The sequence below is a fragment of the Zingiber officinale genome, chromosome 5A (genome assembly GCF_018446385.1).
Source record: "Zingiber officinale cultivar Zhangliang chromosome 5A, Zo_v1.1, whole genome shotgun sequence".
Lineage (NCBI taxonomy): Eukaryota > Viridiplantae > Streptophyta > Magnoliopsida > Zingiberales > Zingiberaceae > Zingiber > Zingiber officinale.
Window position 1 is genome coordinate 96784075 of NC_055994.1, and position 27544 is coordinate 96811618.

At 37.3% G+C, this 27544-nt stretch overlaps 6 protein-coding genes across 9 annotated transcripts; 4 read left to right on the forward strand and 2 right to left on the reverse strand.

Moving 5' to 3' along the window:
- Positions 1–601: 601 nt before the first annotated feature.
- Positions 602–1664, reverse strand: LOC121981122. The gene is made up of 3 exons (XM_042533486.1): positions 1421–1664; positions 1280–1336; positions 602–1195 (listed from the first exon to the last, which is right to left on the reverse strand). The coding sequence occupies exons 1-3, from the start codon at positions 1614–1616 to the stop codon at positions 1041–1043; spliced, it is 408 nt and encodes a 135-aa protein (XP_042389420.1). The 5' UTR covers positions 1617–1664; the 3' UTR covers positions 602–1040.
- A 4413-nt stretch (positions 1665–6077) lies between these two features.
- Positions 6078–7193, forward strand: LOC121981125 (myb-related protein Zm1-like). The gene is made up of 3 exons (XM_042533489.1): positions 6078–6254; positions 6347–6476; positions 6567–7193. The coding sequence occupies exons 1-3, from the start codon at positions 6122–6124 to the stop codon at positions 7051–7053; spliced, it is 750 nt and encodes a 249-aa protein (XP_042389423.1). The 5' UTR covers positions 6078–6121; the 3' UTR covers positions 7054–7193.
- A 49-nt stretch (positions 7194–7242) lies between these two features.
- LOC121981124 (probable inactive shikimate kinase like 2, chloroplastic) lies at positions 7243–16985 on the forward strand. Of its 4 annotated transcripts, XR_006111743.1 has the most exons (9): positions 7247–7526; positions 8708–8898; positions 8990–9184; positions 10263–10324; positions 15087–15153; positions 15239–15357; positions 15973–16149; positions 16364–16532; positions 16684–16985. XR_006111743.1 is itself a non-coding variant. In XM_042533487.1 (8 exons), exons 1-8 carry the CDS (start codon positions 7287–7289, stop codon positions 16462–16464), a joined length of 1152 nt encoding a protein of 383 aa, XP_042389421.1. In that variant the 5' UTR covers positions 7247–7286; the 3' UTR covers positions 16465–16985. The 4 variants fall into 4 exon arrangements, 2 of the variants coding, with proteins under 2 accessions (XP_042389422.1, XP_042389421.1); XR_006111744.1 differs by having other exon boundaries at positions 7244–7526; positions 15239–15362; positions 16364–16985; XM_042533487.1 differs by having other exon boundaries at positions 16364–16985.
- A 1512-nt stretch (positions 16986–18497) lies between these two features.
- LOC121981126 (CBS domain-containing protein CBSX3, mitochondrial-like) lies at positions 18498–21311 on the forward strand. Its single transcript, XM_042533491.1, has 6 exons — positions 18498–18643; positions 19506–19768; positions 19936–20017; positions 20568–20641; positions 20878–20938; positions 21024–21311. The coding sequence occupies exons 2-6, from the start codon at positions 19511–19513 to the stop codon at positions 21164–21166; spliced, it is 618 nt and encodes a 205-aa protein (XP_042389425.1). The 5' UTR covers positions 18498–18643; positions 19506–19510; the 3' UTR covers positions 21167–21311.
- A 515-nt stretch (positions 21312–21826) lies between these two features.
- Positions 21827–23174, forward strand: LOC121981127 (protein MIZU-KUSSEI 1-like). The gene has a single exon (XM_042533492.1). The coding sequence runs from the start codon at positions 22186–22188 to the stop codon at positions 22990–22992; it is 807 nt and encodes a 268-aa protein (XP_042389426.1). The 5' UTR covers positions 21827–22185; the 3' UTR covers positions 22993–23174.
- Positions 23175–23492: 318 nt separating this feature from the next.
- Positions 23493–27222, reverse strand: LOC121981128 (guanine nucleotide-binding protein subunit beta-like protein). Its single transcript, XM_042533493.1, has 2 exons — positions 26277–27222; positions 23493–23807 (listed from the first exon to the last, which is right to left on the reverse strand). The coding sequence occupies exons 1-2, from the start codon at positions 27150–27152 to the stop codon at positions 23709–23711; spliced, it is 975 nt and encodes a 324-aa protein (XP_042389427.1). The 5' UTR covers positions 27153–27222; the 3' UTR covers positions 23493–23708.
- Positions 27223–27544: the final 322 nt, after the last annotated feature.

Here is a 27544-nt window from a genome sequence, read left to right on the forward strand (position 1 = left end):
TTTATAGATCGTTCAATACAATAATCAAAATGGTAAAGTATAATAATAATAAAGAAAAAAAAAGATAAACTCAGTAAATTATTATGACAGACCGTCTAAAAGGAGGACAGATCATCTGGACCACTTAGTTCCTAAACATATATTGATGGAATATATGATCCCTATTTATAAAATAGGTGGGGATCATTCATCCCCACCAATATATGTTTAGGAATCATTCCTTGGACCGCAAAAAATAATCCAACGGATCCGAGCTCGTCTAGAAGTAGGTCGGATCCTCTAGACCATTTTTATAGTGCAGAGGATGCTCCCTATATATGTATTGATGGAGGTGCATGATCCCCACTTATAAAATAGGTGGGGAACATGTATTCCCACCAATGCATATAAAAAGAAAATATCTTCTAAACCGTAAAAAAACGATTTAGAGGATCTCCTCTGTCCAGAAGTCTAATTATCCATTTTTTTAAAGAAAATATTTATATAAATATATTATAATTAAAAATTAAAGTATGAATATTTAAATAATAATTTAAATATTTTATCGTACCGTAGCCCCGGACAGTACGATAACTTAATAAAATAAACAACATATTTCCTAAATCGGGCATTTTTAAAACAAAATCAAAAGGTCACATATTTATATCAGGGCCCAACTGGCGACCTGTCTTCAAGTAACAAGGTTCATTAATGGTAATGTGGCCAGTTGTTGCCAGCTCATTTCCGGACAACAACGGCCATTTTCCATCCGCCTCGTCGCTTCCGCTGAAGACGATCTGGGCATCTAATCTTGGGCGCACGGTAGCATCATAGAACAACCCTATCTATGACTTCTCCCTCTCTTCCTTTCTTTTTTTCTTTTTTAATACAAAAAATCAAGCTAAATCGAGGCATGCGATCGGCGAAATGAACAAAAAGCATCTACTTACAAATCTCTCAAGAAAATATCGGAATGAAAATTAAAAGAAAAATGATATTAACAACGACGAACTGAGAACAAGTAGCATTACAAACCTTCAAGGGGAAACCGCAGCGTTGAGCTACTCCGGTTTTCGAAGTCTTAGGTTCCTGCGGGGGAGTGTGGCCCCCATTTTCCGATTCGGCAAGACCCTGCTCCTTCGTCCTCCCACCGCCTCCGCCGCCTTCAAACCCCGGTCGCTAATGACCGCCGACGCCCGCACTACCGCCGAAACCTCTGCGGCGGACCAAGAAAATGAGTCAATCCGCACATAATTCAAAAGAAAAAAAATCCTCTCTCGTTCCGGATCCCGCAATGTACCTTTGGGTTCATCTCCCAGGGCTGCGCCTCTGCCCCGGCCACTGAAAATCTCCAAATCTGCTAAAAAAAAAAATACGCACCGTGAAAGAAAAAAAAATAAGCGCAAGGAGACTAGCGATCGGATCGCGGACTAGAACATGCCTTTTGGGGAAGGGTTGTGGGAGATGAGGTAGAGGACGAGAAGGCAGAGGAGGGTGAGCAGAGGGATGAGGTGGATGGATCTATCTGCTCGCGGGCACCATCGAATCCGCTTATCCTGCTCGATCTCATCGCTGCCGCCTTCTCCTCCGGCCGGCTGGGGCTTGGTGGCCGGCGATCCGAGGGAGTGGCGATGCATCGTCCGGCGTCGCTGTGTCGGCGCAGCGAAAGTGTGACTCGCAAGGGAGAGGAGTGCCTTTTAAAGGAAGACCTTCCACGATTAATTAACGAGTTAACCAACGTTTAATTAATTAATTAACTAATCCTTTCTCCAGCGAGAATCAGGGCAGATTGTTCTACTCGATTGCCTACCCGTGCACACATTTGATGAGTGGTGGGCCCGGATCATTTATTTTTAGTAGTAGATTTAATTGTCATTATCCTTTAGAGATAACAAAGGCGAATGCATTTGGATAAGAGGCTTGCGGTTGAAGAGTTCATATCAACAAATATTTCATGTTCGTCAGCATTCAATATTATATATATATATAAGATTGTATTAACGGATATTAATTATTTTTAAATAATCTAAAATATAGAAATGTAATTTTGGCACCAAAACTAAATTTCAAAAATATTATATTAACTGACATCTATGATATGGCCGAATAGAAAACCACAAACTAAATTTACATTAATATATAATTACCCATATAATTTCAATTAATTTGGTTAATAGTTTTAGTTTGAAAATTAATTTAAGGATAAGAATAAAAAGGGCGGTCCTTATTTTTGTTATCAATTAAAATGGCATTCCATATTTAAAAATTCATTTTATTTTTCATTCTAATTTTTATTTATTTAAATATTATCATAATAATTTTAACTAAAATTATATTAGAATAATTTTGATCAAGTTGAAACAGTTTTAATAAATATTAGAATAGTTTGGTTAAAATTATTGTAAAAATTAAAATTTTAAATTAAATAATTTATGGATAAGAATCTTTATTTCCCTTATAGTTAAAATGTCACTTTATATTATTTTTTTTACAAAAAAATATCACATACTATCTGTCATTCTAAAATATTTTTAGTTTAGCAATGTTATAATACATTTAGCCATAATAATAATAGAGTAGTTTTAATTAACTTGGATAAATTCTAATAATTTTAACTAACATTAAAGCAGTGATTAACCAATATTAACATAATTTTGATCGAAATTATTTAGAATAATTTTGTTTAATGTTGTAGTATAATCTTACTAGTAAGAATTTGTACTATTTACTAATTACTTCTTAATTAATTTGATGAATCCTAAAATTAAATTATGTTAATGTCATTTTTTTCACATCGAAAAAATATAAATTTATTAGTAATTTTTAAGGTACTAATGGTAATTTCCAAAATATTAATGAAGGATTTAGAATTTAAGACTATTGCAATATATTATTACAAATTTTTCTCATTAATCAATTTTAGATATAAAATTCGAGACTCAATTGTAATATATTATTAGAAATTTTTTTTTATTAATCAATCAAGTATTTAGAATTCGAAACTCAATAGAACATATTATTAAAAAAAATTATTAATGGTAATTAGTTCACTTTAGTCTTAATCTTAATATTGACAACACCGTACAAAAAAAACTTCTATTATTTTTCTCTAGTATTTAATAATTTATTTATTTTTTTCTGATAATATTATCCTAATTGGGCTGAAGCTAATGACTACTAGGTATTGAAAGCAGTGAGTTAGTGGGCCCTTTCTCTATCTGTCTTTAACTAAGTGATTAGCCCGATAAATAGTCTTTATTAATGGAAATTAACCAAGACCCTGCTTAAACTGAGTCAAGGCTAAACCCTAATAAAAAAAAAAGGGGTTACGTTAAATCCTTTAAATTTTATTAATTTGAAAAAGAAAGCGGACGAAAAAAATGGGAAAAAAAACTTATAAGGGTCGTCTTTATTGGAATAGAATGACATTATTTATTTATTTATTTTATCAAAAATTCCCTATTTAAATATTACTTCATTATTTTTACTGTATTATTATTATTATTATTATTTTATTATATTTTCCATCTAAATTCTAAACTGGGACACATTATAACAATTATAAAATCATAATTCTTATAATATAAATATTATATAAATTTTGAAAACTCATAACTTTTAACTCGGATTAAATATTAGATAAATTTTAAGAGTCCATAACTAAATAAATGGGAGTTAATTTTTTTCGTTTGATTGAGTTAGACTACTTGACTCACTTTAATTGATCGTTTTGATTATTTTTTTAAAAAAAAAATCTTTCACTAATGGTATTTTGTAGACGACAACATTTTTATTAAAATAGTATAGTTTTACTAAAATAAGAAAAAAGAAGTTGAGTAATGTCATTAACTCAACTTTCTTCTCCGACAACTTCACCGTCGGAGAATGACCTGTGCGACCTGTGTTACAGGTTGGAGGAGGCTGAAACCTCCCTCAACTTCCTAAGTTCGCCCGTCTCAATTTGTAACGGTCTAGTCTTAGGTTCAAAAAATATTATTTAAAATTTTTTTCAAAGGTTTCAAAAAAATTTTAGTCCCCTTCATTAAAGTTATTTTTTATATTATAGCAATAACAAAATTATAACTGCTATAACTAAAAATTACAATTGTTATAGTTGTACTTAGTTGTTATAATATGTGTAGTAGTTATGATTTTATAATTGTTATAATGTATTTGAATGTTTCAAGATTTAAATAAAATAATAATGAGAATAGTATTGAAAAATAGTTTTATGATTTCACATGGGATGGAATGTTTTTTTTAATAAAAAAAAATAAAAGTGTGGCACTTTAACAATTTAGCAAAAACAGAGGACGTCTTTGATTTTTCCACCCACAAAATATATATATATATATAATAATAATAATAATAATAAAACAATAGAATAGAAGTGTCATTTTTGTTGTCTGAGGAAAGAAAATTTTCAGGAATTAACTTTATTTACATTTGAAAGGTTTGACAACAACAACTCCACTGCAAAACTTGATTGTTCACAGATTGCAGGAACATCAACCGTGAAGACAACTCAGCTAAATGCACTGGATGAAGATGGAACATGAACATATTTAATTTCCAAACAAATAAATATTTGAAGAAGAAAATGGAAAAAAGAAAAAAGTGTTACGTTTCTTCCTTTCAGTTTATGGTCAAAAATCCCCCGCCCATGGCTGATATTGACGGCCGGGGGCAGAGAATCACAAGCCAAACAATAAAATAATAATAAAAATAATAATAACCTAGATTTTATCAAAAAGTTCAAAAAAAAAAAAAAAAGAAATGTAAAAATTGTGATTAGATTGTCTTAATTGTGCTTATGCTCCAGACTAATTTGTTTTACATCCTAATCATCTTTTGCTTTTGGGAATGGTCTTGCCTCCCCACTCCACAAGGTCTAGTACAGACAAGATGACCCCATGTTATGTCCCAACAAAGTGAAAAAAAATTATGCTCCCACGAGCGCGTCGTACATTAATCAAACTTTGAATTTCAAATATAATAAATATCTTAAAGATTGCCGTCTATATTTAAAATTAATCGGATGTGAAACTTAAACACCTGAATTAAAGAAAAATAAAATAATATATTAATTTGATGGAAAGGAAAAAAATTAGGACCCCCTCTTAAAATTCACTTACTTTTTGCCTAACATGAAATATCTAAGTTTGGACATTGTTGGAGCCTTGGCATTCCCAAATGATTAACTTATACTCATCTAAGCGCGACTAATGAGCACGACAAACTGTCGTGCCTAGCCCAACTCGATCAACCGAGCGAAAGCCAAACCCATCGACATCTCTACCATCCATTCCTATAATTACGTTTTGCTTGCAGCACTCCTCTGTCATAAACCCCCCCGGAGGCCCCCCTTAAACACAAATTAATTATGAAACTAATCATCCCTTTTTTTGCTTGGAAAGAGTGATTAATTAGTTGGCCGATGTGATCAAAAAGTCTTAAGAAAAGAGAACCACTTACCTAAACCATGTTCATCGTTCATCATTGCTCCTGCTGACAAATCACTGCCCAGCCAAAAAGGCCTCCAAACCTTAACCAAGGATCTCTGTTCCATCACTAATCGAAACTAAACCCAGATAGCTTACACCATAATTAAGGGCAAAAAAGGGACACAAAACTACTGTCTGCAATAATCAAGGACCACAAAATCTAAATCTTTGTTCACTCGGACTTTCCGATCATGACGTGTCTCCTCGGTTCATATCAACTTAACATCTTAATTAGTCCCTTTTACCAACTAAAGCTAATAGACTTTGTTCATTGACTCCTATAATCTTAATAATTAATACTAATTCACTACAGTTAAACGCGCATTGCCGACAGTACCAATACTACTTATCGATTTAACTCACCGGTCTGATACGGTTTCGATAAAAAGTAGTGATCATACAATGTTTTTAGATGATCTTTCATGGTACCCTGTAGTATGGTAGAAGAAAGTGTTTTATTATTATTATTATTATTACTATTATTATTAGTGTTGTCGTCGTCGTTGTTGTTGGACCACTACTCACTGATCGACTCATCTATATTTATATAAACCCTAATATGGATCCCTGGTTAATTAATTTGCTTTGCAGCTAGCTGCTTAATTTTAATTGAGGAGGACCGGAAGAGTTCGATCGACATGGGACGAGCACCGTGCTGTGAGAAGGTGGGGCTTAACAAGGGAACGTGGACTGAAGAAGAAGACCTGAAGCTGATTTCCTACATTCACAAGCATGGCCACCCTAATTGGCGAGCTCTCCCTAAACTTGCAGGTTCGGCGTCCGTAGTACTGTCTGTTTTTAGCTACTAGCTAGAGACTGCTGTGTTTCGAGCTTTGAGATGTGTCTTTAATTCGAACGAGAAGGTCTGCTTCGATGCGGGAAGAGCTGTCGCTTGAGGTGGATCAACTACCTTCGTCCCGATATAAAGCGCGGGAACTTCACCGAGGAAGAAGAAGAAACCATCATCAAGTTGCATTCCGTTCTAGGAAACAAGTACGTACTACTGTTTATTTTGTTATGTGTATATATATATACACACACATAGAGCACAATGGAGTTGCGACTGGTTTGATGAATGATCAGGTGGTCGAAGATCGCGTCTTGCTTGCCGGGGAGGACGGACAACGAGATCAAGAACGTGTGGAACACACACCTGAAGAAGCGAGTGGAGGAGGGGCGGCGGAGGAGGGAAGAGGTGACGACGACGAGCACTACCGCCGCCGCCGCCACCTCCTCCTCCAGCGATTCGTGCCTGCTGGAGATAAACCTGCCGGAGGACGCCGTGCCTGAGGAGGAGATGTGGCTGCTCTTCGAAAATGGTGGCGGCGGCTGCACGGAGCTAGCTCCCGGGGGAGTGGAGAAAGAAGAAGCGAGGGGGAGGGAGGAATTAGAGACGAGCAGAGAATGGCTGGACTACTTGGAGAAGGAGCTCGGCATTGGAAGTGATCATGGCAATGGCAATGGCAATGGCATTGAGCTAGTTGGTTCATGGGATGAGATCGTGGAGGGAGATCCAGTGTCGAGTTACTTTGACTTTTCTACGATAGATCCTGTTGACTTTATGTCGTAAGGCAATTAGATGGTAAGTTTCGTGCTTAGTATTTGGACTGTGTGATCGATTGAATTGTTGTATTTGGAGAGTTCGATATATTGGATTCGAGCATAGGCATGTATATCTTCCTTCTACCTTTGACTCAGTCAGTGGTCAACTCCGACATGTAAAAAATATATTTATAATTTTTAATATATTTTAATGACATCCATCCTCCGCTGCCTTCTTATCTCTTCCTCGACCCGTCGCCGATGGCCGCGGCGCATTTTTCTCTTCTCTCCGTCTGTTCGCAGACCCTCCCCGAAGCCCTAGGAATCCCACGGCGGCATGCTACTTCCCTTATTTTCGATCGCCGCCTCTTCGGTCTGGATCCCACCAGGCTGCTCTCGTCATCGCCTATCCTCCCCAAAAGAAACGAGGTCTTGGGGCGGCTCCGATCGGTTTCTGGCGGACCTATCTCTGAGACTCTATTCGAATCGAGAAGCTACGAGGTCTGTACTAGTAATTTGATTATCAATTTTGCTTCTACATAGTACCGAGTGTGTTTGCTGTTCCTTTTTGTCAGTTGATCAGTCGATGGGATCTGTTTGCTTTATCCGGAGAGTTACTAATCAGCTCATTGCGCATAAAAAGAAAAAAAAAAAAAACGCTTCTTTTCAGGCATATTGTAGCTTACATGGTAGAGCGTACATTGCTGATGCACTTTTCCTTTCTTTTTCTTTTCTTTTTTAAAAGAAACAATGAAAATTACTTCAGGTTTGATGTAGGACAGAGTTTAACATATTAAAAAAATGATGCTGAATAATCACAAGTGTTGGACCAGTATAAAGCTTCAATGCATATTTATTTTCTAAAGGGCGATAACCTACTCTAAATTCCTTCAAGTCATTTACGAGGAAGATCTCTAAACTTGTATGTTATATGCAAAAGACAAAATTATTATCACTTGCATATTACTTCAGAACTTCTGTTATGTGTAGTAGAACATTTACCAGAGAGCAAGGGCATACTCAATACTCTAGACTGCACACCTTCGAAAGAGTGGGGAAATAACAACTTTGTGACATGTTCAGTAAATCTTGTTGTGGTAGTCGTAGCACCATTACCTGAGACACCTTAGAATAGAAGCCTTCGTGAACCCTGGTATGTTTTTTAAGGAATTCAAAATATTTAACTCTGATGTGCTTATCTCCTCACTGCTTTCTATTTTGATTTACCATTTGGTGGAGTCAGTATTACTTGCTGGGCTACCAGTTTCCTACCATGCTGTGCAATATGATGAACAGCAATAAGTAAGCACCTGATAGAGTCTGATACTGAACTCTCGAAATTATTGAGGACAAAAATATTTTCTTATACATGGATTACAGATTTCTGCAGGTATTCAAGAGATGAACAGTTACTTTCGTTAATGATTTCTTTCTGGTTTAAGAATGTAACTTGCTATCTTTAACAAAAAAAACTGCCTTCTTAGCTTTGTTGTGACTTGTGAATGAGTATTCTGTTTGATTATATTTAACCATGTGGTTATTGCTTTTATGGCTTTCTACGATGAAGTGTCACTACATCTGTATTCTCATTCTTCTGTTTAGCTTATTGGATGCATATAAGTAAACATTTTAAAATATCTGATATGACTGCCATGTAATTGCATCTATTTTACTTTCTGCAGTTTTATGATAATACTGTGGAGGTAGAACTGAAACTCGATATTGGAAAATTGGATGTCACAAAGTCCAGTGATATTTTTGTGGATGTTGATGAATCATCACTATTAGTTAGAGTAAAAGCTTCTGGGACTCTCATAACTCTTATGGAGACGAACTGTTTGTTTGAGAGGATAAAGCCTTCTGAGACTATATGGTTGGTAGACAGTGCAGCTGCTGAAAGTCTAGAATATATTTTTTTTAATAAACACCTTATGTATCATTTCGCCAAAATATTTTCTTATCAGGTATATAGATGAGGACCAATTAGTTATTAGTCTAAAAAAATATGATACTGAATTGAAATGGCCTGATTTGGTGGAATCATGGGAATCTCTGACAAAAGGAATACTGCAATTGCTCAAAGGAACTTCAATCTTCATTGTTGGAGATTCTACAGAGATAAATGAAACAGTTGCCGATGTACTTGCAAGTGGCATTGGGTATGCTTCACTTTCTTTTGTTCTTTTTCACTATTTTATAGTTTGGTTAGCCATATACAAATATATCTTACGGCAATCAGTTGTAACCGTTCTTGCCGCATCATATAACTATGGCTGTATACATAATATTATGCAAATAAGTAAGTTTTACTCGCTTTAATTAAAAAAAATTGAGATGCAAGGAGACTGGCACCGTGCAATTATCATCCTGTGTTACAAATGCTATCATAGTTATGGCAGCCTTGTTCATAAATTGCACTTGGAAACTCATTTTAGGTTCTGTCCAAGAGATGTGAATGAAAATTATGAATGATAATGAACTACAAGAACATTATGATGCAAATAAAATAGGCCCATTTCAAATAAAACAAGTCTAGTTAAAGAAATTGTTCCCAGGTCCTAATTTGATTTTATTTTTTTCTTAAGGATCTAAAGTTTTATTTATACTTCGTACTTTTGTAATGAGAGTTTAATTTACTCGGATCTTAATGAGACTGAGGTGTTAAAGGGCAACCCAGTGAATGAAGCTCCTGCTAATACGGGTTCCGGGTAAGGGTCGGACCACAGTGGTCTATCGTACGTAGCTTTACCTTGCACTGTAAGAGACTGAGGTTGTTATAGAAGCTTATTTAATGGTCCTCACTCCATTGGTTCATTCATTCAATCAACAATACAACAAATATACTTTGGAGATTTCATTTTAATGCCTTCGATAGGCACTCAAATCCTTGAGATTGCTGACTAAGATGCACAAACTCATCCTCGTCCTGCTTCAAGTGTTGTAAGATCGTTGGCTAAGGTACACAAATCTTGTCATAGTGATCAAGTAGTCTTATAGCCTAATGTCGTTCTAATAATTGATGAGTTCTTATTATTATCATTATTGAATATTTATAAAGTAACACAATATGTCATTTGCTTTTTTTCTAATTTTATTTTGATTAATAGTGTTTATTTTTCATGTGCTATGTGAAATGCTTACAATATCATTTTGTGCCACATGAAACAAAGGTTGTTCGTAGCAATCATTTCTTATATTTATGTTCCCAACTCCTAAAACCCTAGGATGATTTTGCAGATACATTCCTCTTTATACAAGTGATTTGCTGGAGAGATATGCTCAACAACCCATTCAGTCATGTAAGTATTCACTAATAACAATAATAAAAATCTGGTATTCGTTGATGCTTAAAAGTAATTAGAAGAGACAATAAGATTCAACCATGCCATCCTTCTTTGTTGTCACTGTAGAAGTGCACATATTGAGTGAAGAATAAGTGCCAACTAATAAAGAGAAGGAAGAAGAAAGGAGAGGGGTAAAGGAACACTTGTTTCTTGTAGCTACCCTTTATTTACCACACTACATAAGTACTCTCAACACTCCCCTCAAGCTAAAACATATATTATAGCTTAGCTTGCTACAGATATTATCAAGAATCGGAAAGTAATTTGGTGAATAAATTGGCTAATTTGGTGAATAATATAGAGATAACATTATTGTCAACTTCTCTTGGACAAACTGACAATCGGCTTCGGTATGATTATCTCTTATGCAAGATTTAACTTGATGAGATATGCAAAGTGACTTAATTCTCATACAAATATGTTTTAGTGTAACAAATGCTAATAGATAATGATGTCTCTTAGCCAAGTAGTGACTTTGTTTTCATAAGGATGATTTATTTTTCTCTAATATTTATTATCTTTTCAATTTTAACTAAAAATATTTTCACTAGATAAAGTCTTTTCGTCAACCAAACACCCCAAAATCTGATATCCCTAAAAAAATCTTTTTCAATGAAACATACTGTTGGTCCCTTGGTGATCGGCTAGAAGGAGGATGAATAACTTGCACAATAAAACGAAAAGACCTTCCTCGACTTATAGCTTTATCAAGATAAACACTTGCATAAAAAGTATTAAAAGACAAAAAAAAATAAATGAAGAGGCTCAGTAAGAGTTACTTGGTTACAACCGGGGAAGTTGTTAATCCAAGAAAATGAAAAGCTCAGTAAAAATGAGAAGCCTTTTACAACAATTAAATCTTACAACCATAAAGCTAAACTCAAATGGAATTGATTACAAGTGTTGTATTTAGCTCCTGGGACCAGGGCTGTATTTATAGCCCTGGTCGGGCTACCTGGAAGGGTTCTAGGCACTTGGAGAGGATACAATTTTATCCTCGTCGCAACGGATCATGTTTGACGCGTTCCGGATAAAAATCCTGGTCCGGGCGCCCGGACCAAGAAAGTCAACATCTTGTTGACTTTCGGTCCGGTCTTACGCTCCGGTTCCGCTAGCCTTGGTCCGGGTCTTCTGCTCCGGCTCTGGTCGCTTAAGTGATTTCGGCCATCCGAAATAGAGCTCACCCGAACCCGACTTCTAGCCTTCGAGTAATTTTTCGCTCCGGCTTCTCGTCCCTCGGAAACATTGCGCGCCTCGTTCTCGTCCGCCCACGTACTCTTCCGCAGCACCTCTTCCCTCAAATGCACCGAGCTCGTCTGCTCTCTTCCGTGTCATCCTTCTTGCTAGTTGTGTCTTTTGCTCGACTTCCTGTGCTCCTAAATTCCTGCACACTTAGACACGGATTAAAAACCAACAGGACCTAACCTGACTTGGTTGATCATATTAAAACTACCTTGGAGTACTAACAATCTTCCCCTTTTTGATATGATCAAAAACATATAAATTTAAAAACATAAAAATGAAATAACAAGGTAATAAATTTGCAACTCATTAATGTGCAAAAAATTAAATTACCCTCCCCTAGACTTAATCTTCCCTTTTCCCCCTTTGATCACATTAAATAGGGTACTTGAAAATGACTTTGGAAAATCTAAATTTAAAGTCTAAGGGAAAAAAAAGTATGAAAGGTTAAGTTTTTTTAAAAAAAAAACTCTGGTTTTATAAAAAAAAACTCTTTTATTTGTTGAAAAATTTAATAAGGGTTGAACAAGAAAACAAAAATTTTCACAAAAAGTTGAATTTTAAGCAAAATAAAAAAAAATTGCATTTTGATAGAAAATTTTCTAATGGAAAAAGTTTCAAAAGATTGTTTAGATAAAGTTTCACAGAAAAACTTGCTAAAATAACTCTAACAAATATAATTTTTGCTAAATAAATTTTAACGATCAAAATTTTTCTATCAGAAATTTGACAAACAAATTAAAGCATTAGTCAAATACTTAATAGTAAGTCAATTAAACATTTATTTCAATAATTGACTTCCAGACTCTGGCGAGACATTAAGCCTTCTTGGTTATTGGAACAACAACCACTTTGTAGACAAAGCTTTTTAAAGAAATTAAATATTTAATTTTTTCTCTGAAAAGCCCTAAGTCCAAAAAACAGTCTAAATATGATTTTGACATCCAATATAGATTCCTTCTTACAGATTAATCAAGAATTTCTTAAGAATATAATTCTGTGATATTTTCCTAATTTGACCCTTATGATTTTTGAGATGCCAGTTAAGTCCTGAATAATTTCTAAAATTAGAAGAAATAAACTTTGAGCATGAATGACTTTTCAAATTTTCTATTTTCTTTTTCAATTTTTCATTTTTTTAATTTTACTTTATTGAAAATCCTTATTTTCTTTTTCTAATTTACAACAATTTTTCGATAATAGTTTTATAAATTCAAATATTTTATTCAGAGGTAGAGATCGTAGCTGACTTATCTTGTCGATTCCGTAATCTGAAGCTTCCCTTGAAGTACTGCTTTCTTCCAATATCGCTCCTTCATCGATGTTCTCGATGTTCATTTCGGACGAGCTTGCTTTGTCTTTGTTCTTGGTGACTTGCTACTAGCGCAAGTCCGGCAAGGGCTTCTATCTCCGATTCGGATGACGTGTCGTCCCATATCGCCTTTAGATTATACTTGGGTCGGACTGACTTCTTGTTCTTTTCCTTGTCCTTGTCCTTGCTGTTCAACTTTGGGCAGTTATCTTTAACATGCCCTTCTTCATTGCAGTGGTAGCATCTTATTTTCCTTTTTCTTTTTTACCCTTCACTTGATTAAATTTATTAGATTTAAATAATTTTTTAAATTTTCTTACCATGAGCGTTGTTTCATCGTCATCGAGAGATAATTCAGAATCTCGTTCATCCATCTTTGCCATCAAGGTAATGTTATGCTTTGGCTCCTTCAGATCTGCACATCTTGTTTCATGGACTTCAAATGTTAAAAATAATTCTTTTAAAGTAGTTAATTCTAGATCCTTAAATATATAATAAACATCTACTAATGTCATTCAGTATTTCTTGGGAATGTGTTAAGCGCGTACCTTGGCGAATCTCAGTTGCTTACCTTTTCTTCGAGATTCGTGAGTCCGGTGATGAGCTCCTTGATCCTTGAGTGAAGGTGTGCAACGGTTTCGCCTTCTTCTAGCTTGATGTTGCTGATCTGGTTTCTAAGCAGATCTCGTCTCGCGAGTTTCGCCTCCGAGGTTCCTTCATGTAGTTCCAAAAATTTCTCCCAGAGCTCCTTGACAGACTTGTAGGCTCTGATCCGGTTGACTTCTTGTAAAGGTAAGACGCTTCGCAGATGGAACTATGCTTTGGCACGAAGTCGGCTTGCTCCTTCTTAGTCCATTGGTATTTTTCTTTGCCTTCGGGTGTTACAAAATCAAATTCCATTATTAAGAGTAAATCAAAATCTATTTTAAAGAATACCTCCATCCTTTTCTTCCAGCTCATGAATTTTCCCTCGAGCTTTGGTGGGAAGATGCTCGGTTTGGCCATCTAGAGTGCTTCGTTCGGCGGTTGCTCCTTTTGAAGCTGTTGGGCTCTAACACCACTTGTTGGTCCCTTGGCGATCGGCTAGAGGGAGGATGAATAGCCTGCACAATAAAACAAAAAGACCTTCCTCGATATATAACTTTATCAAGATAAACACTTGCATAAAAAAGTATTAAAAGACAAAAAAAAAGCGAGGGGGCTCAGTAAGAGTTACTTGGTTACAACTATAGAGGTTGTTAATCCAAAGAAGATGAAAAACTCGGTAAAAATCTCCTCTGGGCGAAGAAGCTGCTTACAACAATTAAATCTCACAACTAGAAAGCTAAATTCAAACGAAATCAATTACAAGTGTTGTATTTAGCTTATGGGACCAAGGCTGTATTTATAGCCTTGGTCGGGGTACCTGGAAGGGTTCTAGACGCTTGGAGGGGATATAACTTTATCCCCGTCACAACGGATCGTGTTTGACGCGTTCTGGATAAAAATCCTGGTCCGGCGCCCGAACCAAGAAATTCAACATCCTGTTGACTTTCGGTCTCGATCTTCCGTTCCGGTTCCGCTCGCCTTAGTCCGGGTCTTCCGCTCCAGCTCCGCTTGCTTGGGTGATCTCGGTCATCCGGAATAGGCCTCATTCGAACCCAACTTCCGACCTTCGAGCAATATTCCGCTCCGACTTCTCGTCCCTCGGAAACGTCGCACGTCTCCTTCTCGTCCGCCCGCGTACTCTTCCGCTGCACCTCGTCCCTCAGACGCACCGAGCCCGTCGACTCTCCTCTATGCCATCCTTTTCGCTAGTTGCGTCTTTTGTTCGACTTCCTATGCTCCTAAGTTCCTACACACTTAGCCACGAGTTACAAACCAACAGGATCTAACCTGACTTAGTTGATCACATCAAAACTACCTTGGGGTAATAACACATACATGGCCAAAGATTGAAGGGAGTGCATGATTGTTTCTAATGGAGGTGTTATGCTAAAATTTAATTGTTCAATTAGATGACGAATAGTAGAATTCAATTACATCCTACATATCCTATAGTGTATGGGATTTATCTCAACTATATATTTTTTTATCTTTGTACCTCATCAATTACATGCTAAGATTTGAGTCAATTTGGTTATTATTGTCATTGTTATATTTATTTGATGTTATGCATTGTAGGGGTTATTTCAGAAGGAGCAGATTCCGTTGCTCAAGCTGAAGGTGCTGTAATTGAAAGTCTTAGTAGGTAAAGTTGGTAATTCATCCCTTTTAGTGTTCTTACAATACATGTTGAAGTGTGACAGAGCGATCAAAATTTCAAATACTTTCAGTCATGCTCGATCTGTTGTTGCAACACTAGGAGGGCAACATGGAGCTGCTAGAAGACATGATAAATGGAGGCATCTTCACGCAGGATTCACTGTATGGTTGTCAATATCTGAAGCACAAGGCAAGGTCTTTTTTCTATTATAATTGCTATTGTCTTATCATTTTTATCTTAATTCTCTTCATTTTTACGGACATGCACATACAATAGGCATATTGTCCTATCAATCATTGAGTGATGGCTAGTGCCTAGTAGCTACTTTCCATATAATTGTTCTTCTGAATTCTGAGATCTTATAGTTTTGGTAAAGTAAATGAATAAATAGTTGAGAAAAGCGAATTGCAATTTAAAGTTCCTTGATCAAGATATAGAATCTAATATTTCACTTTACTTTGTCTCACTATCTGCGACCCCTTTGTGGACTATAGGGAAAAAAAGAAGCTTTTAGCTTATCTATGATTAACTATCTTTGTTGCTCTCTCTTGTACATCATTTTAAATATAATTCCTTCCATGATCTTGAAATTGTGAGTCCAACTTTTGTTGGTTTCTGAGGGATTTTTTCTTTCCTGTATTCAAACAGTTAAAATGCAGATGTTTGCGTGTATGTTTTATTCAAACAATAAACTCGCCTGTTAATAATCTTAGGAGATAATCTAACTCCTGGGGTAACAGAACAATTTTAATACTTCAATTATCTGATAATCGCACGATGGTAGATATGATTTTGTCAATGCAGATGAAGCGTCTGCTAAGGAGGAGACCAGAAGGCACATCCAAGATGGAAGTTTGGCTTACTCAAATGCTGATGTAGTCATGAAGCTTGGTGGATGGGACTCAGATCGAGCTCGAGTTGTTGCACAGGCTTGTTTAAGTGCTCTAAAACAACTTACCTTGTCAGACAAACAACTTACAGGTGTGTTTAAATCCACTTCAGTTCTAAAATGCAACAAATCGCACGTATGGCTTGGTATTTGCCCTAAACCACTTAGATTTCGTGTAAATGATGTTCTTCAAAGAATGCAGATTATGTTTTTTTGTTGAGTTAGCTTCTTGAGCTCGTTCCAATTTTACGGTTTTATAGTCTTATTGCTATGCATTTTATTACTATAACTGGAATCATTTTGCAGGCAAAAAATCTCTCTATGTCAGATTAGGTTGTCGCGGCGATTGGCCTGACATTGCGCCTCCTGGTTGGGATCCATCGAGTGCAGTAAACCCCGACTCCTAAAGAAGTATCGATAGCATTTTTCCACTATCTTACTAAAAGAGGTTAAGAAGGTCAATTGGGTAGGGAAGGTACATTGTTCTTCAAAATTTACTCGACTTGAGCGTACTTATGTTTGATATCTGTCTATCCATCTGAAATCAAGTTCATTGCACTTATGGTAGCCTTTTCATAACTTGCTTGATCGATGTAACTCTAACTCGGTGTCTCTTTTGCAACTAGCACAACTCTCAAGTATCTTAGATCATTCGAATAGTATTCCTGTCAAGCTTCATCAGTCGAAAAGAGTAAAGCATGCCGCCTTTCGACCTCATGAATGAAAGAATTTAGCTTTTGTTTTGGAAGAAGCTGCGTGAGAACCTTCGGAGTTGCAAGTGGGTTTTCATGTCGATCCACATTCTACTCTGTGTTTCTTAAACTTGTTTCATTATAATAATTTTCTATTTTTCAATATTATTCATGTTGATTTTTCTTGTGTACATTAACTCTTTATTATGTTTTTAAGATTAATTTTATGCATAAAACACACGTAATGTTTGCCGTTCGATGATTAGCATTAATAATATTATGTCAACGTTAAAATAGTTTATATTTAGAACTTGCTTATTTTTATTTTCCATCATTTAAAATCCTTGCGTGATAAACTTATTTTCTATTTCTCATTTTAGTAATAAAAACAATAATAATATTGAATTTCTCGTTTAAGTTAATGAAAATAATAACTTTACTTCATTCATAATTTTATTAACCATTTATGAATTAAGTGGATAATACCAAAAGCTTTTGTGATAATGAAAGGACTCCCATTATTTTAAGATAACTTTAAATCTTAGCAATAAAATATTGCTCAAGATTAATTAAACTAACTATGGAACTTTACTGACTAGATTTTAACTTTGGTCTTATTATTTATTAAAGCATTTTGTTTATTTCATTTCCCTCCGACTTCTAATATTTATATATGGATAAACACAAATTTTGTGATGTAAATCTCTAAATCTAAATGGATTAGTACCAAATCATTATGATTAATCTAATCCTAATCTCAAGTTTTGTTTGTGCTTGCACATGAAGGCAAATGATGAAATATCATATCCATGGGAATCGACCATCACATTTGTCTCTTTTATATTATTATTCTTATAATTATTAATGGCAAGTGGTTATCATAGTGGATTTTTTACTTGTTGGAGCATTTATTTATTCTGATTATAGAGTAAAATGATTAATCAAGCTTGATAATATCGAACTTACATGATCGATCTGATTTTATAAAATTTTTATAATTATCATTGACCATTAAAATAAATTGAAAAGTATATGCGACGGATAGTTCAAAAGTTCAGAATCTTTTAATTATAAGTTGGAGATAACTGAATATTCTTACTATTGTACCATATTTCTAGGACTATTCTGACTTAGATAACAGCAAAAATAAAAAATAAAAAATTATAAGATAGATTAAAATAACTTAAAGAGATTATTAAGTAAAAGTGATTACATGTTTAAAATTTTCATATTTTAATATTAAATTTTTTAAAGACATGTTTAATTAGTATGTAATTTTTTCAAAATTTACTTATAGAAAAAAGAATAAATTAATTATTTTGCAATCATTTTTCCTTACTTTTTACAAAGGTTATTCCCCTAAAATAAAAAATAACAAAAGAATGAAAGAGAATCAATTCCCACGTCAGCTAGCGAAGAAAAAAAATGCTGAAGCCTGTCCACGAGAAGACACCGAATCAGGTGAGTCCCGCCGAGAAATGATGTCAGATGAGATAAGGATGTGCATAGTTAATTAGATTAGTTAATTATTCTATCTAATTGATCTAACTATTTAAATTAAAATATTCAAATATTTCTTCAAACTGATCGAGACGTATATTTTTTTATTTTATAAATTCTAAAAAGACAATAAATAAATAAATAAATAAAATGTTCTTTAAATTAAATAATGAGCTTAGTAATCCCGGCTGTATTTTGATAATCTTAAAGCGTGAAGATTATTTTGAAAAGCGAGTGAATTATAGGGTGTGAAATGTAATATTCTTAATAATATTTGCTCCCCATTTGTTGCTCGCTTATAAGGATGGCAAGACAACTACAGGTACTTCGATCTCCAGATCTTTTCGCTCTCCTTGTCTCATTGTCAGGAGCGTTTTCCTCCGGGGCGGCGAAGGTGAGCTATCTTTCGATCTCTCCTTGTCTGTCGTTCAGTTGATTGTGATGGATCTTGTGCTCAAGTCCTCTCTTCCGATCTCTCTTTCTTGAGTGTGGAGGAGGCCTGATGAGATCTGGCGAGCTGGCCTTCTGGGGTTGATTTGATCTTTAATCGACACCGACACTCGGAACTACTCGCGCTTTTCTTTCGTCGGCTTTGATTTCACTTTGGTGTTTTTGTTGTTACGCTTATGTTTGTATCTAGCTAGTTTCGGCGATAAAATTATACATGTTGATGGGAAACGTATATGTAGTTTTGAGTGCGTAATTGTGAGCTGGGTCAGGTTGAGGGAATGTTCGAGGTTGGGGGAAAGAGCATTGATCTTATGCTTCTGGCGTCGTGTTTATGATTCCATTCTGTTCTGATGCTAAAGGAAAGAATAAGAATAACTCAACTGATCTGTCCTGCTTTATTAGTTAATAATGTTAATATTGTGTTTCGAGAGTTGATTCCTTTTTTTGTTCTGTGAAATCTTGCATCAGATACCCGAAAGAAATTTAGCTATTGAGATCGAAATCATTAGCTCGTAGGTTTAGGTTTCCGCAAAAGCAGATATCTCCAAGAGGATGTGATGAACCAGGAGCCTTGTTTTTTTTTTTAATAAAAAAAATAGTTGATTTCTATAGAGACTGCACATTTGTGAAGATCATTTGTAATGAATAAAAAGATGGTATTCATATTGTGAGTTACATATTGATATTATGTCAGTTTTTTAGCGATTGAGATTCATTTATGTGAGGCTTGTTTACTTGGAGATGCTTTGCGACAATGCTTTGTTTTCAATAGATAAATAGCCTAATGACTGCATTTCTGATGACAGGAATCATGCAGGGAGCAATGCACGCACTTCGTTTGCACGGGAATGTTCTTAAGCGAGCTGTTCTCCAACACATGCGGGTGAACGCAGCAATGCTACCTACTGTGTTTCCACGCTTTGAGTCAGTTTCGTCGTCGTCGCCGTTGGAAGAGCATGGATTTGAAAGCACAACTATCCTGGATATTCTTACAGCTAAAGGGAAGAATGCTGATGGCTCCTGGCTGTGGTGCACAACTGATGACAGTGTTTATGATGCAGTGAAATCTGTATGCTGCTATTTTTATGTGCTAATACTTGTTAATATTCTGGAACATCATATAATCTGAGTCCTATATTATAGGCATAGAAATGGCCATTGCACCTATACCCTTGGGGGTTACCATCTGCTTTGAATGATCTTATAAAAATTGATGGCTATGCTCTATTTTTCTAGATGACACAGCACAATGTTGGAGCTTTAGTGGTGGTGAAACCAGGAGAGGAGAAGGCAATTGCTGGAATTGTTACTGAAAGAGGTAATTGTCAGTCAAAACTTATTTTTGCTGGCTGTAAAATGGTGCGGTTAATCGAGCTCATGGTTGCATGGATGAAGCTAAACATTGATGTTAAACTATAAGATGTGAAGTGACTTGAAGCCACTCCTACAGATACAATGAGACAGATGATCTCAGAGATTAATTAATATAGTTGTAGTACAAATCAGTTTGTTCAAGATTATGGATAACTTAATAGTTTCTCTGGCAATTAAAATTGTTATTATTGTGCTGTTTACAGAAAGCTGTTCTGGTCTATTGTTATTTGTCCCGTAAATGCACAGTTTTAAAATTTCATCAATTTAAATTTTCTCAGTATTACAAAAGTTATTATTTTCACATATCTTTTACACGTATATATGTTTCAGAGAAATAAGTTCCTGCAAGAACAATTGATTAGCAGATACAGTTCTTCACTTGAGAACATCTTTTAGAAAACTAAGAACAAATTTTGATAATGATTCTTTTAATTCTGTTATACATGCCAATACAAATTGCTGTGTTGATAATGGTTTCTTTCCTTGTTCTTTAGATTATCTTCGGAAGATCATTGTTCAAGGAAGATCTTCCAAGTCAACTAAAGTTGGTGACATCATGACTGAAGAGGTAAAAGTTAGAGCAAGTATTTTGGATTAAGCATCTTGGTTAGTAAATGTTACACTTTTTCTACAAGGCAATCCGCATTGAGAGGAATATTGTACTACACTAGGCTCCCTTTTTCGCCTTAATTCTATCTACGTACGTAATTCATCGATACCATAAATTTTGTATAGGTGGAAGTATTGTCTTCGAATTTTGTGCTTCTACTTCCATCTCATGCCTGCTCTTGTTCTTATATCCAGAATAAACTGATCACAGTGACTCCAAATACGAAGGTTCTGCTGGCAATGCAGCTGATGACAGGTTTGGTATATCTTCTCGGAGCAAGATTTTGTTAACAGGGTGTCTAAGTCTCTGAGACATTGCATTGATATCTACTGTATCGTAGAGAATCGTATTAGGCACATCCCAGTGGTAGACGAGAAAGGAATGGTGGGCATGGTCTCAATTGGTGATGTCGTTCGAGCTGTCGTGAGCGAGCATCGTGAGGAGCTGAAGCGCCTCAATGCTTTCATACAAGGGGGGTATTAGAGCAAGTAATTTTCAAGCCTAATAATGGTAGTTATGATGGCGATAAACTTAGTTTGCTTTGCTTTGAGCAGACCACAACCCATGTACAGAGGTCCTTGTTTCTGGCTACTTGCAAAAGTTTATGAATAAATAATCTCTTTGGACATGTTGTGGTTGATCGAGTATTATGCAATTTGGACAATCAAAAATATTATCCAAAATTCATGTTTTTTTTTTTTTTTTGAAGCCTGATATAATCATTAGAATTCTTTCCTTTTTAATGGCCAGTACAAAACAGATATACGCTATTATATTTGATTACGTCTGCCTTACCTTTTGCGCTCCTACCAATCGATGAATGTTGTATACAACACTATATGTTAAAAATCAGCATCATAAAAATCAATATGATGCTCATTAAAAAATAAAATTAACACCATATTAATGTTATTATTTTTGAAATTTAATAATTTTGATTGGAGAGATAAAAGAAAAAATAAATGTCATCCTAAGAAATTTGATTATGATATAAGCGGAGACGCCCCTACAGTCACACCAACTTTCCCAACGAACGGTCTCCTTCAAGAACAAAAACATGTCCCCTGCTTGGCTGCTTCAATCATTCTCTTTTCCCTTCATGCTCACGTCACTGTCTGTGCGAAGATGGGCAATGCCCGGCACCTCTTCAACTGCGCAGCTCCACTCCATGTCTGTGGTCACGCACTCAGATGGCTTTTTCTCTCTCGTCGCCATTCCTGAGCGAATTGAATGAATAGCTGGGGTGACCAGTACGGCCACAGTAAAGAACAGAATTATTCTGAATCATGTGCATCAAAAGCAGTGCAGTGCAGTGCAGTGCAGTGCAGCGCAGCGCAGCGCAGTGCATATCGTTGTGCGAATTGATCTTGTCTTTTACAGCAGCTGGACAGACGATCATCCAGAGACCACATTAGCCGCTTCAATCCTAGTCCGCAGAATAAATGAATAAATTCACCGATCCAATCCACCGTCTTTGATTAAATCTGGGGAGAGAATCCGCCATGGCCATGGAGAGAATCCGCCATGGAACCTTGTCCTCCGCCTCCGTGAGGCGCTTTCGGTGGGTGTTGGTGAAGGCCGCCGGGGACGGGAAGAGGAAAGAGGAAGGTAAGGTCGTGCCGGCTGACGTCGACGAAGTGATATTTGCCGTCTCGAGCGCCTGCGACGACGGTGACCGCGAGGGAGCGGAGGAAGCGGGGCGGAGGAAGAAGGCGGCGCCTGCTGGGTCTTCCTCCTCCTCCGTCTCCTCGTGGTTCCGCGCCGCGGTGGCCGGCTGGCTACGACCGTCGGGCTTGGGCCCCCGCGTGACCGGGACGCTCTTCGGGCGCCGGCGCGGCGGCGGCCACGTGCACGTCGCCTTCCAGGCCGACCCCCGCGCCTGCCCCGCGGTCCTCATCGAGCTGGCGACGCCGACGAGCACGCTGGTGCGCGAGATGGCGTCGGGGCTGGTGCGCATCGCGCTCGAGTGCGACCGCCGCCGCCGTCCAAGCGGCGGCGGCGGCAAGAAGCAGCAGCAGCTGGTGGAGGAGCCGCTGTGGCGCGCCTACTGCAACGGAAAGAGGTGCGGGTACGCGGTGCGGCGCGAGTGTGGCCCATCCGACTGGCGGGTGCTGCGGGCAGTGGAGCCGGTGTCGACGGGCGCCGGCGTCCTCCCGGCGTCCAGCTCCGCCGGCGAAGCAGGGGAGACGATGTACCTAAGGGCCAAGTTCGAGAGGGTGGTGGGGTCCAGGGACTCCGAAGCCTTCTACATGATGAATCCCGACAACGACGGCGGTCCGGAGCTGAGCATCTACTTTCTCAGACTCTAACACGTGTCTTCATTTAATAATTGCTTTGTGTTGGCTAATTAAGTGCATTTTCTTCTCATAATCTCCTTATTAATGGCTTCATCTACTCTGTTATCATAATTAAATCCCATGATTTACCAAATAATCTGGGACGGATTATTCTCCTTATTAATGGCTTCATCTACTCTGTTATCATAATTAAATCCCATGATTTACCAAATATTCTGGGACGGATTATTACGAGAAATAAGAGGTGAACGTAATCATCTTTTTACAATAATAAAATTCCTCACCCTCTAACCACGACGTACTGCAAGGGACGATCAAGATAAGGGTGGTTTCCACTAAAACACAAGTTGTATGGATGCCCACAAATAAATACCAATTAGAAATTTATAGATTAACAATAGACATGATCAAATTTAATACTCAATTTAGAAATTAATGAATAAAAAAAACATACCAAGCATCAAGTAATACCAATTAGAGCATGATAGTTAACACACTTTTACAATTATGGGTATTAAAAAGTGCTCTTCTTCTTTTTTATTAAGAAGAAAACAGTTATTCATATGAACCAAAGTAACAGTGAAAGCAACAAGTTCCCAATACATTTCACCTGAAAGTGTTTCAAAAAGCAGGAGGAGAATTGCAACAAGCAATAGCATAACAAGATATGTTCCTCATAATTTTGGATAGTGAATAAGAACCACACCCGATAAAGCTCTTTGTAGAGTCTAGTAGCGTATCTCCCACACTCTGATGGCTCCATCTGTGTATCCGGTGAATAGTGTGCTGCCGTCGGCGCTCCAAGTCAAGCTCGTGCAGTAGAGCATCTGGAGAGACGATCAAGGAAAAAACATTCGATCAAAACTTACCGAAATATTTTGATCTAGACCTAGCACTGTGATCTTATCATGCTAAATTAATCACAAATCTAGGCACGGTTCTGAATTCTGATGTTAGGCTTCTATCTGAACAAACCGTGTGATGACAATTTCACATTGATGAAGAATCCAACAAGAAAAACAACTAGTCAAACAAGTCCAATCATGATGGGATTAAAACAACTAGAGTTTAGAATAATATATTTTAATAAGAGGGATTTTTTGGTAAAAACATATCTTGTATTTATCATGAATAATTTCCTTTGACGTTAACACTAGTTGTTTGCTGATATTCATCCACTTGCATTTTATTTTTTCCTTATAGAGGAAAGAAAATGTCTAGGTGTTTCACAATATACAAATAATATACACGATATATACAGATGAGCCTACACTGCTACTGCTACACGCATCAAAGAAAAAAGAAATAAACAGATTAACTGAAAATTGAGACTGACTCTCCATCTGCATACGCGTGCGCGCACAAAAACACAGATGCAGCAAAAGAAGAAATCAAGAATGATTTCAGTAATGTGGTTTAAAATGAGAACAAGACTTCAGTGACAGTAATTGGAACCAGGATAATATTCACAGCTTCAGAAATCAAATTTAATCCTAGATGACAATGCTATGGACAAATTGTAGTCGAAATTCTTGATTCAGTTGTTTTTCCAGAGCCAATTGCATGTAAAATTTAAGAAACTGAGCAAAATCAAGAGACATCATACCCAATCTATTTCGACAAAAATACTATATGGATGCTATTATAGACTTATTACTATTAAGCTATATTTAGAGTTGGTGGAACAAAAGTGTAATATGAATCAGAAACAATCAATAATAAATTTAATGATATCTCCAAAAAATTAGAATCATTCCACTTGAAATAAAAAAAGGTTAAAAAAAAAGTGAATAAAAATGTAGGAGAATATATATATAGTTGTCTAAAGGAGAAAGTTGTTCAAGAAGGCAAAACTAAAGTTGAACCAATTAATTTGACTTTTGTCCAAAATGGGCCTTCTTCGATCTTGTGAGGTATGTTGAAAAGTCAAATCTCGGGGGCCATATGTTGGATCCATCCAATTGTAATGTCAAAAAGGAGTTATAGGGATGGAGGTTTATCAGATAAGGATTCCACGATCTCCTCAGGTTGATGGATAGCTACCAAGAATTTCTAGCATGCAGGGAGTTACACTAATAATCATCTAACTTCTTTTGTCTGTCATTCATAGTTAAGTTTAGGCTACTATCACTATCTGATTAGGGTGGCAATCTAGTCACATAACTTTTCTCTTTCAATCCATTCCTAGGCATGCCCCTCCAACATTGGTTTAGCTAACATTTCTGTTCCTCTATCATTTATTTGCTGAACACCTACATACTTTATGAGTTGTCATCCCCCATGGTCAGTTCAGCAAGGATGGATGGGTTCTTTCCAATGATACAGTTGCTATTCATCGAAGAATAGGTGAGATCTGGTGAATCCGGCATGAGCAGACATAATACAGATTGATTTGATTTGGGGGCGGAAGCTGACTCAACTATGGAGCAATGCAAGTGTAGATGCATTGAATGGGCATGCAGATATTGTCCCATCAGGCAGCGAGGCAACAAAACAAGTTTGCAGCTTGCAGTTTGGGCAGCTCACAGGAGGCCATGCGTGGGCAATGACAAAATTTGTTGGAGTTGAAATGGACAACAACAACAAGCAGAAGCGGTGAGAGCCAAGCAAACTCACAGTAAGTGTGGAGGGGCTATGAAAAGAGGGAAGGTGCTGCTTTTAGAGAGATAGAATAGAGAACCAATTACAAAGAGAGATGAGGGCAGGGATAGAAAACAGCTGAGAGCAAAGAGAGGAGGAATAGAGATATAGCTTATTTTGCTTGGGTTTTTTGTTCCATCAACATCATCAAAGTAGTTTGCTATGGAGACTGTTTCCTCCTTTTGGCTTAGTTTGTTAATAGTTCCATGACCAGTTCATTGAAGATAAGGATTGTAACATATACGTTCTGATACAATTTTTTAACTTATAGTCAATGCTCGAGAAGCCATGCATTGACACTGAACAAAGAAGAGGTAACTGAAGAATATAATTCAGTTACATTTTAGCCCATGTTTAATAATTACAGAAAATGTACAACAGAAAACGTGTTGTGATCAATGCAAGTAAACAACTCAATGCAATATAAATACTTGATAAGGATGTTCTACAATAGCAACAAAAACTAAGCATGATTCAATCTTCTATTCTTGCAACAATTAAAGTCATAAAAATTTCTTGATCGTATCTACAATAGGAATATATACGAGGCTAGTTTTACAAATTGATTTAGTAAACAATAAAGATGCAAGTTGCATGATTAGAATATGCAATCTTTTAAAGTATAAATAAAGAGATATGGAATAAGAATCAAGTACCTGGTTCTTGGTGGCAGTTGCCTCAGGTTTAAGATCCTGCACAACGGACTTGCTCTCGAGGTCCCAGATCTTGACGCTCTCCTGTGTGGCAGCGCAAAGCCAGTACCGACTGGGGCTGAAGCAGAGGGCGTGAATGATGGCCCCTGCGTCAAGGGAATAAAGGCGCTTCCCTTCAGCGAGGTCCCAGAGCAACGTGACTCCATCCTTGCCACCACTAGCACAGAGGGATCCATCAGGGCTAACAGCAACCGTGTTAACGTAGCCAGAATGTCCAGCAAGAGTGGATCGCAGCTTGCAGTTGGTCAAGTTCCAGACTTTAACAGTGCGATCCCAGGAGCCAGAAATGATGTTGGGTGATAAAGCGTTAGGACTGAACCGAACGCAGCTAACCCAGTTGGTGTGCGCATCGGCATCCTGAATGGTGTACTTGCATTCTCCGAGGGTATTCCAGAGCTTGATTGTGCGATCGCGGGATGCCGACACGATCTGGCGGTTGTCGACGGAAAAAGCGACGGAAAGGACGTCCTTGGTGTGACCAGTGAAGCGGCGGGTAGTGACTCCAGTGGAGAGGTCCCAGAGCCGGAGATCACCATCCCAAGAGCCGGAGAGCGCGAACTGCCCATCGGAGGAGAGAACCACGTCCTGCACAAAGTGGGAGTGACCGGTGAGGCGACGGCGAGGCACACCGTAGGAAGATCCCCCTCCGGATCCATCGACCGCGGCGGCGGGGGCGTCCTTGGTGAGCTGCCAGACCAGGACGGATTTGTCCCGGGACGAGGAGACGATCATATCGGAGTTATCGATGGGGGCAGCGATGGCCGTGACCACATCGAAGTGGCCGCGCATCGTGCCGCGCAGGACCAGGGTGTCGGCCATCTTGCTGTGAGGAGAGAAAGGCGACGGCTCGGTGGCGGAGGCAGTTGCTGGCCGAGAAGGGGAAGTCCGCGATGAGACTTTTATAGGAAGGACGGGGCGAGCCAATCGACTTGGGATTAGGGTTTCCTTCAGATCCAGGCACGCATCAGGTCGGATCCGATTCGTCAGATTTGATTCGGATCCAAAAAGAAGCAGACCGGAATCCGATACAAATAGAATGCTTTATTTTACTAATTTAATTTTTCAGAAGGTTAAACGATAGCATTTCCATCTGTCGAACTCTACTGATGCCTCGTGTTTTAATTCTCGAACAAAAAGGCTTACAAAATGCTTTAGAAACTTTACTCGTAGAAAATTCAATATTAATTTTATATAAATTTTTTAACTATTTT

Coding starts and splice junctions, on each gene's coding strand:
- LOC121981122 (XM_042533486.1), bottom strand. CDS start 1,616: ATGCATCGCCACTCCCTCGGATCGCCGGCCACCAAGCCCCAGCCGGCC. Junction 1,337..1,420: donor CCACAACCCTTCCCCAAAAG/GCATGTTCTAGT, acceptor TTTTTTTAGCAG/ATTTGGAGATTTTCAGTGGC. Junction 1,196..1,279: donor CCTGGGAGATGAACCCAAAG/GTACATTGCGGG, acceptor GGTCCGCCGCAG/AGGTTTCGGCGGTAGTGCGG.
- LOC121981125 (XM_042533489.1), top strand. CDS start 6,122: ATGGGACGAGCACCGTGCTGTGAGAAGGTGGGGCTTAACAAGGGAACG. Junction 6,255..6,346: donor AGCTCTCCCTAAACTTGCAG/GTTCGGCGTCCG, acceptor TCGAACGAGAAG/GTCTGCTTCGATGCGGGAAG. Junction 6,477..6,566: donor CATTCCGTTCTAGGAAACAA/GTACGTACTACT, acceptor ATGAATGATCAG/GTGGTCGAAGATCGCGTCTT.
- LOC121981124 (XM_042533487.1), top strand. CDS start 7,287: ATGGCCGCGGCGCATTTTTCTCTTCTCTCCGTCTGTTCGCAGACCCTC. Junction 7,527..8,707: donor TCGAATCGAGAAGCTACGAG/GTCTGTACTAGT, acceptor TACTTTCTGCAG/TTTTATGATAATACTGTGGA. Junction 15,154..15,238: donor GTAATTGAAAGTCTTAGTAG/GTAAAGTTGGTA, acceptor AAATACTTTCAG/TCATGCTCGATCTGTTGTTG.
- LOC121981126 (XM_042533491.1), top strand. CDS start 19,511: ATGCAGGGAGCAATGCACGCACTTCGTTTGCACGGGAATGTTCTTAAG. Junction 19,769..19,935: donor TTTATGATGCAGTGAAATCT/GTATGCTGCTAT, acceptor CTATTTTTCTAG/ATGACACAGCACAATGTTGG. Junction 20,939..21,023: donor GGCAATGCAGCTGATGACAG/GTTTGGTATATC, acceptor ACTGTATCGTAG/AGAATCGTATTAGGCACATC.
- LOC121981127 (XM_042533492.1), top strand. CDS start 22,186: ATGGCCATGGAGAGAATCCGCCATGGAACCTTGTCCTCCGCCTCCGTG.
- LOC121981128 (XM_042533493.1), bottom strand. CDS start 27,152: ATGGCCGACACCCTGGTCCTGCGCGGCACGATGCGCGGCCACTTCGAT. Junction 23,808..26,276: donor CAACTGCCACCAAGAACCAG/GTACTTGATTCT, acceptor TCGTCTCTCCAG/ATGCTCTACTGCACGAGCTT.